Source organism: Crocuta crocuta, unplaced genomic scaffold, assembly GCF_008692635.1.
Source record: "Crocuta crocuta isolate KB4526 unplaced genomic scaffold, BGI_CrCroc_1.0 scaffold289, whole genome shotgun sequence".
Classification (NCBI taxonomy): domain Eukaryota; kingdom Metazoa; phylum Chordata; class Mammalia; order Carnivora; family Hyaenidae; genus Crocuta; species Crocuta crocuta.
The window spans coordinates 296,078-302,982 of record NW_027533264.1 but is presented as its reverse complement, the minus strand read 5'-3'; the positions used below and the strand labels follow the sequence as shown (position 1 = coordinate 302,982).

Below are 6,905 nucleotides of genomic sequence, written 5' to 3'. Positions count from 1 at the left end.
AGCCACCCAGGCGCCCCGAGACAATGTGTTTCTGCTGTCTGAGCCACCCAGTTCCAGGTACTTTGTTCCAGCAGCCTTAGCTGACTTACACGTATGTCTGCTGGTATGCCACTCGTGGGACCGGGGACCTGGCTGAGTTTTCTGGAGAACAATCCTGCAATACCCAGCCAGTCATTCACCTTCTCAGACCCAGCATTCGCTTCTGGAAATAACCCTAAAGTTTTTTTTTAAATTACTTTGTGGAATATTATCCAGCAATAATAAGGAACAAATCATTGATACACGCATCCAACAACCAGGGTTAATCTCCAGGGAATTAGGTGGAGCGAAAAAAGCCAATCCTAAATGGCTATGTACTGTTTGATTCCATGTATATAACACTTCCGAAATGACAATGTTATGGAAATGGAGAACAGATTAGTGGTTCCATGGGTTAGGGCTGAAAAGGGAGGGCATGAGGAAGAAGGTAGGTGTGGTTATATCAAAGCAGTGACAGGGGTCTTTGTGGTCAAAGTTATTCTCTCTCTTGGCTGTGGTGGATACTCGAACTTACGCATGTGATAAATTTACAGAGACCGAAGTGCACACACGTGTGCATGCACACATGAAGACAAGTAAAACGGGAAATCTGAATTCGATTGGTGGAGAGTATCAGTGTCGGTATCCTGGTTATGATATCGTACTATAGTTTTGTGGGATGTTGCCATAGAGAGAAACTGGGTGAAGGGTGCATGGAATTTTCTCTGTATTATCCTTACAAGTACATGTAAACTCACAATGGTCTCAAAAAGTTTAACTCAAAAAATTACTTTGCACGAGGAAATTCCTAGCATCCCTACTGAGGACAGGGGAGCCTTGGGGATAGCCTAAAGTACCCACAACAGAAGTGAGCTAAAACCCTAGGGGTTTAACTCTGAACAAGGACAGGCTCTTGAACGGAGTACCTATAAAGCTGGATGAGTATGAAGTGAAAAAGCAGGTGGCATCGCAGCATGGATGACCTCTGTGAGACGTTCCGTGAAGGTCACGGCTACACCTTGGCAGAGAAGAATTTGAAAGGATGGACACACTTCATCAGTTCAAATCCACTGGATTCTTCTCCTTTGTCTTTTAACATCACTTCAGTTTCAAATAAAACCGTGAAACGAAATCCAGTCCTTCGCCATCCTCTGGCTGCTGGCTCCCCCCTCTGTCTCCAGCAGGTGGCAGGAGTGTTCCAAGGATGGGCCCCCACAGGTTCTGGTTCAGGCGGATGGGTCTGTAGCTCCCGACAGCAGGTGGGGCTCTGGCGCTGATTGCGCCAAGTTTAAGGAATCCGGGCGTCATCGGAACTGCCCTCTCCCAAATCCAGGGCAAGAAGGCAGCTGTCCGGCCACAACAGGGTTAATGGTCTACATTCCAGAGCAAGGAAAAAGGAGGCTGGAGGGTCACAGACAGGGGGAGGGGGCGCAGAGGTCCAGCTTCTCACAACACCCACGGGCTCTGTTGGGAGAGATAGATCACCTCCAACAATGGCCACAGCTGTTTTCGTCTGCCCCGAAGGAAACTGACTTAGGAAGCAGGTATCAGAGAGGGCCCTTCCTGCAGGGGCTTCTGTCTGGCTTGTAAAACTGTCAGAGCAGCTGCATTCATGTGTCGAGTGATGGATGGTGGAACGGAGGGACAGACGGCTGCAGATGGACACAGAGGCTTACAAGTCAAGGCAGGTGGCAAAGGCTCTGCAGGTGGGGCGTACTGATTCATTGCCCAGTGAAAATACCAAGGGGACCCGGGCCACAGCCCTCTACCCAGCCTCCTTCAGGGCCAGGAGCGAGCCGCCTCCTCAAATGATCCATCTGCAGTGAAAACTTCCACTGGCNTCAAGGAACACCGAAGATTGCCAGTAAAGGCACTGGAGGCGAGGGCAAAGGCATGGAACAGACGCTCTCATGTAGCCATCACGAGAAACCAACCCATCTAACACTGGTCTCACAGAACTGTGAGACAATGCATTTCTTTCTTTTTCTTTTTCTTTTTTTATAATTTTGAGAAAGAAAGAGTGTGCACATGCACATGCATGAGCAGGGGAAGAGCAGAGAGTGGGGGGGGGGGAGAGAGAGAGACTCCCAAGCAGGCTCTGCAGTGTCATTTCAGAGCCTGACATGGGGCTCAATTTTGCAAACCGTGAGATCATGACCTGAGCCTAACTCAAGAGCTTAACCGACTGAGNAAGCCTCTACCCCCACCCCCATGCCTCTGCTTCTGCTCCAGGGCTTAAGGTAGCCGTTCCTTTTGATTTCTTTGTGGCTAGCTGGACCTGGGATGGCTTCATGGAATGCACCCCATTGCACCAATAAGGTTTTCCATATAGGACTCAAAGCTGTTTTTGAAAGATATAATCGTCTGGGAGACCAAAAAAAAAAAAAAAGATGATGAAGAAGGAAAAAGGATGTCAGCACGAAAAATGCTGGCCTTGGCTTTTTAAGAAAAGGGATTTTGCACTCTCCAAGCCTACCCACAGCCTGGCCAGGGAAATGACTGCCTTTGGCACTTTGGTCTGTAAGCAACAGTGAGTGTCTCTGCCAAGAAGTAACTGTCACCATGCGCAGAGTCCCCATGGTTTCCTCCTTGCACTCCATCACTGGTGCCTGGTGACCTGCTCATCGTGGCCTTGTAACCAGAATCCCCGCCCCCTCGCCCAAGCAGAGGCTTTCCCTGCGGCCCTCCAGTTTTCTCGTGCCTTCCAGAGGGTGCTAACAGGGGTTTTCTTGGTCAGTGTAATCGATGCTCAGCCGCATGCAATCGGGACCAATTGGGGTTTCTTAAAAAGTGCCCTTCTGCCTCTGCCTGGCTCTGTGGGGGCCATTTGTTGGTGGGGTCACAAATGAACTTGGCCTGAGAAAGGCACTTGGCTGAGCTTAGCCCTGTGGAGGGCTCCGAGCTGTAGTTTTCTTTGTGAAGCTGGCCCAAAGCTCGTTTTGAGAAAGTCCAAGGGGCCCAAGGAGGTAGAGATTACGAGCTGGCGCTCNGGAGCACCAGCTCCCAGGGACTTTGCCGTGCCTGAGAAGTCTTCGGGGAGGGCTTGCTCTGAGCACACCCCGTTCCCTCCCCCTGGGCTGCGAGAAACCTGGGACCAGCCCTGCCCCAGCCTGTCCTCATTGGTTGGCACAAGGCAGAGGGGGCTTTAAAAAGGCAAACGTGTCCCAGGCTGGGGACCGGAGCCTGTGCTGCTGGAAGGCTGGGTGCCCTCCTCTGGCTGGCACCATGCAGCTCTCTCTCGCCCTGTGTCTCGTCTGCCTGCTGGTGCACGCGGCCTTCCGTGCGGTGGAGGGCCAGGGCTGGCAGGCCTTCAAGAACGATGCCACAGAGATCATCCCTGAGCTGGGCGAGTACCCCGAGCCTCCGCCAGAGCTGGAGAACAACAAGACCATGAACCGGGCGGAGAACGGAGGGAGGCCCCCTCACCATCCCTTTGAGACCAAAGGTATGGGGTAGAGGAGGGCGTTTTTAGCGTAAGGGGCCCGGGAGGGTTCTCTCTGGGGGGTTTTGAAGACAGAGGTAGACTGTCAGCCGCTCAGTGCTAAAGGAGGGACAGTCTTGTCTGGAGGCAGGGGAGGATGGTACGCCTCGCATAGCCTTGGCTTTGCGGTACAGGGGCCTGAGGCTGGCGGGGAGGGTGGGGGGCGCTGGCCGCAGGAGCCCGGGGGCAGGAACGAGGCTGAGGTGGTGAGAGCCCAACTCTGGGACAGGCTCGGACAGTTTCCAAGAATCCCCTCCTGAGATCACAGGAGACACGTCCCGCAGCTGGCACCTCTGGAGAGGAGACAAGGCAAGGGAGCCTCACATCTGTGAGCACCTGCCAGATGCAGACCCTCTGCACAGGCTGTGCTTGAACCCTACCCCGGGGATCCACCTGCATGGGAGCCCCATGAGGTCCCCTCTCAGCTGGAAAGTGAAGAAACGAAATCTCCAGACACTAAGCAACCTGGTAGTGACAAGGGCTGACATTTGACCCCAGTTTGATCCCATTCGAGACAGCCCCGGCAGGGAGATGGTGTGGGGGGTGTTAGGGACTGAGAGCCAGAGCACACCCCACAGAGTGGTGGGAAAGGGACACTCCCCCTGCCCTCAGCCTGCCCAGCGAGCTGGCACTTGAAGGAATGCAAGTGGTAGGCACAGCCTTAGCCTCTGACCTGGGTGGCAGCTGGGTCCGGGCCCTGGAGGGGAGGTGGCATCCTCTGTGCCAGGGAATGGACCCAGGTGCCACCATCTTCTGCCCCCAGACCAGGCCTTGTCTCATTCCTAGGGAGGCATCCTGACCCCAGTGACAGGGCAATGGCCGCATTGGAGGGCACATCTGGGTTCCCGGTCAGGTCTGCGAAGAGAAGCCCCGAGGTGGGGGAGGGGGGTGACAGCTGGCAGGAATGGCTGGGGGCAGGGGCCAAAATGACACTTCAGAGGGAGGGTCTCACTACCCTGCGGTCACCGTGCATGAGGGTGGGCAAGGAGTCCACTGCCCAGGGCCCCGCATCACATTCCCCCTACAATCATGAAGGCAGGGGAGCCCCACAAGAGGAGGGTGGGAGCTCCCCCCAGGCAAGGTCGATTAAGCTCAAGTGACTGCTCTGAGAGCACGCTGTGTGGGTCCCAAGTATAAAAGACCCACTTCCCTGGGCTCCCATGAGAGGCCCCAGCCCCCGAGGAAGCCGTGAGCTCCAAACAAAGTCACCCTCTGCAGAGGAAGTGCCTGACCTAGGGGCACTATTCTTGGAAAGTCCAAAACACCTCCTTCCCTGGGCAAACAGGCCACCCCCACACGCTACCCCTGCAGCCCGGGAGCAGTGGTGAGGACGCCAAAGCAGCCCAGAAACCAGAAGGTCAGCCGCAGCAGGAAGGCAAGCCCCCCTCTCCCCTGCTATGCTTGCTCGCCAGGGCCCAGGGAGTGGAGGCCTTCTCTGCTTCTCTCTGGTTTGGGTCCCTGGACTATTTTTCATCTCTTGTGTCACATGGGAACTGTCCCCACTAGCGCCTCGGGTGGTGGCCAGGTGCTCACGTGAGGACCAGCTGTTTAAAAAGCTGCCCCCTGTCTAAGCCCACAGTAGGAGAGTTAGTCAAGATGGCTTCAGGGCACCAAGCCAGGCCACAGAGCCCAATGCCCCCTCCCCCAACCCCAGGAACAAGCCTGTGTCGCCATTGGGGATCCATCCAAATGGCCCCAAAACAAGAGATATCTCCAGCAGGGTGCTTGGTACACAGCAGGTGCTTAATAAATGCTTGTGGCAGCCGAACCTGCAGGTTTTCAGTCAGAGCTCTGTCCACTCCAGCTCGGGCAGGAAGTCACTTTGGTAAAAGTCAGCCCTTTGCCCCCACCCCCGGCCCAGCCTCCCACCTGGGTGCTCAGGCACACAGCTTCTGCCCTTGTGGGAACCCAGAGGTGCTGGGGCCCCAGGGAAATGGAGTGAGAGACCCAGCTCTGCCTTTTGGGTGAGTGTTTTTCCTTCTCTGAGGCCTCCATGTCCTCAGTGATGATGAGAGGGTTGGACCAGCTGCCTTTGGCTCTTTTCAAAGACTTCTCCCCACCTCCCCTTCTATCCCTCTCCTTGGCAGGAGCTGGCTGGATTTATTACCTCCAATTAACCCCTACTCCTTTCCCTATCCCCTCACTATCCCTCCCAAGTGGCTGGAAAAAGAATTTAGGAGAAGCCAAGATCATGTAAAGCGGGTGGCTAGTACCTCCTCTGCCTAGACCAGGCGCCCTGTGGCACAGATGTGACTTACATCAGAGAAAAGGGCCCCCTTGGAGGAGAAGAAGAATAACACCTAGCAACAAGCCAACACTTCCAGCTCTTTCTATGTGCTCGTAGTGTCCCCTGCATTATATATGCAACGAACTCCTTAGGACAGCCCGTTTTTCAGATGAGAAGCACAGAGAGGTTAAGTGACTTGCCCGAGATCACACAGTGATGGATCAGGTATTTGAACTGCAACAGACACTTGGCTCCAAAATTTTAGGGGGAAAGGTTGGGCCAGGGTTCTTTCCACCAGTTGCCATCCCCTCCCCCAGGGGCAAAAGCATCTGGAGAGCGGCAGGTTTGGAAAAGGCTTGGGTCGGGAAGGCCTGGGGTCGGGGGTTGGTGGCGCCCTGGGAGCTGGGCTGGCCTCACAAGCCGTCTCTCCGCAGACGTGTCCGAGTACAGCTGCCGCGAGCTGCACTTCACCCGCTACGTGACGGACGGGCCATGCCGCAGCGCCAAGCCGGTCACCGAGCTGGTGTGCTCCGGCCAGTGCGGCCCGGCTCGCCTGCTGCCCAACGCCATCGGCCGCGGCAAGTGGTGGCGCCCGAGCGGACCCGACTTCCGCTGCATCCCCGACCGCTACCGCGCTCAGCGGGTGCAGCTGCTGTGCCCCGGGGGTGCGGCGCCGCGCGCGCGCAAAGTGCGCCTGGTGGTCTCGTGCAAGTGCAAGCGCCTCACCCGCTTCCACAATCAGTCCGAGCTCAAGGACTTCGGGCCCGAGGCCGCGCGGCCGCAGAAAGGCCGAAAGCCGCGCCCCCGCGCCCGGGGCGCCAAAGCCAACCAGGCCGAGCTGGAGAACGCCTATTAGAGGCCGCCCGCCGCGCCACGCCTCCCCGCCCCGCGCCCCGGCCCAGGCGCCCGGGTTTCTGCCCTCCGCGCGCGGTGCGATTGTTTGTATCTCATTGTAAATGCCTGCAACCCAGGGCAGGGGGCTGAGACCTTCTGGGCTTCCGCAGGAGGTAGCCAGGCCCCGCGGATCCCGGGTGCCGGCAGAGCCCCCACTCCCCCCTCTCCGAGGGCGGTCCCGCAGGGCAGGGGAGGGCGCTAAGAGTTACCGACACTGAGCCACGCAGCCCCGCCTGCAGGGGCCGCTCACCTTTGCTGGTCCCACTTCCGAGGAGGCGGAAAAGC

General features: G+C 56.7%; 1 protein-coding gene across 1 annotated transcript; it reads left to right on the top strand.

Annotated features, from left to right (window-relative positions):
- Positions 1 to 3,191: 3,191 nt before the first annotated feature.
- Positions 3,192 to 6,582, top strand: SOST (sclerostin). Its single transcript, XM_077747805.1, has 2 exons — positions 3,192 to 3,463; positions 6,161 to 6,582. Exons 1-2 carry the CDS (start codon positions 3,244 to 3,246, stop codon positions 6,580 to 6,582), a joined length of 642 nt encoding a protein of 213 aa, XP_077603931.1. The 5' UTR covers positions 3,192 to 3,243.
- The last annotated feature ends 323 nt before the right edge of the window (positions 6,583 to 6,905 follow it).

What these genes read in the sequence shown, in the direction of transcription:
- SOST (XM_077747805.1), top strand. Translation starts at nt 3,244, where the DNA reads ATGCAGCTCTCTCTCGCCCTGTGTCTCGTCTGCCTGCTGGTGCACGCG. An exon ending in CCATCCCTTTGAGACCAAAG is followed by an intron (nt 3,464 to 6,160) that starts GTATGGGGTAGA and finishes GTCTCTCCGCAG; the next exon opens with ACGTGTCCGAGTACAGCTGC.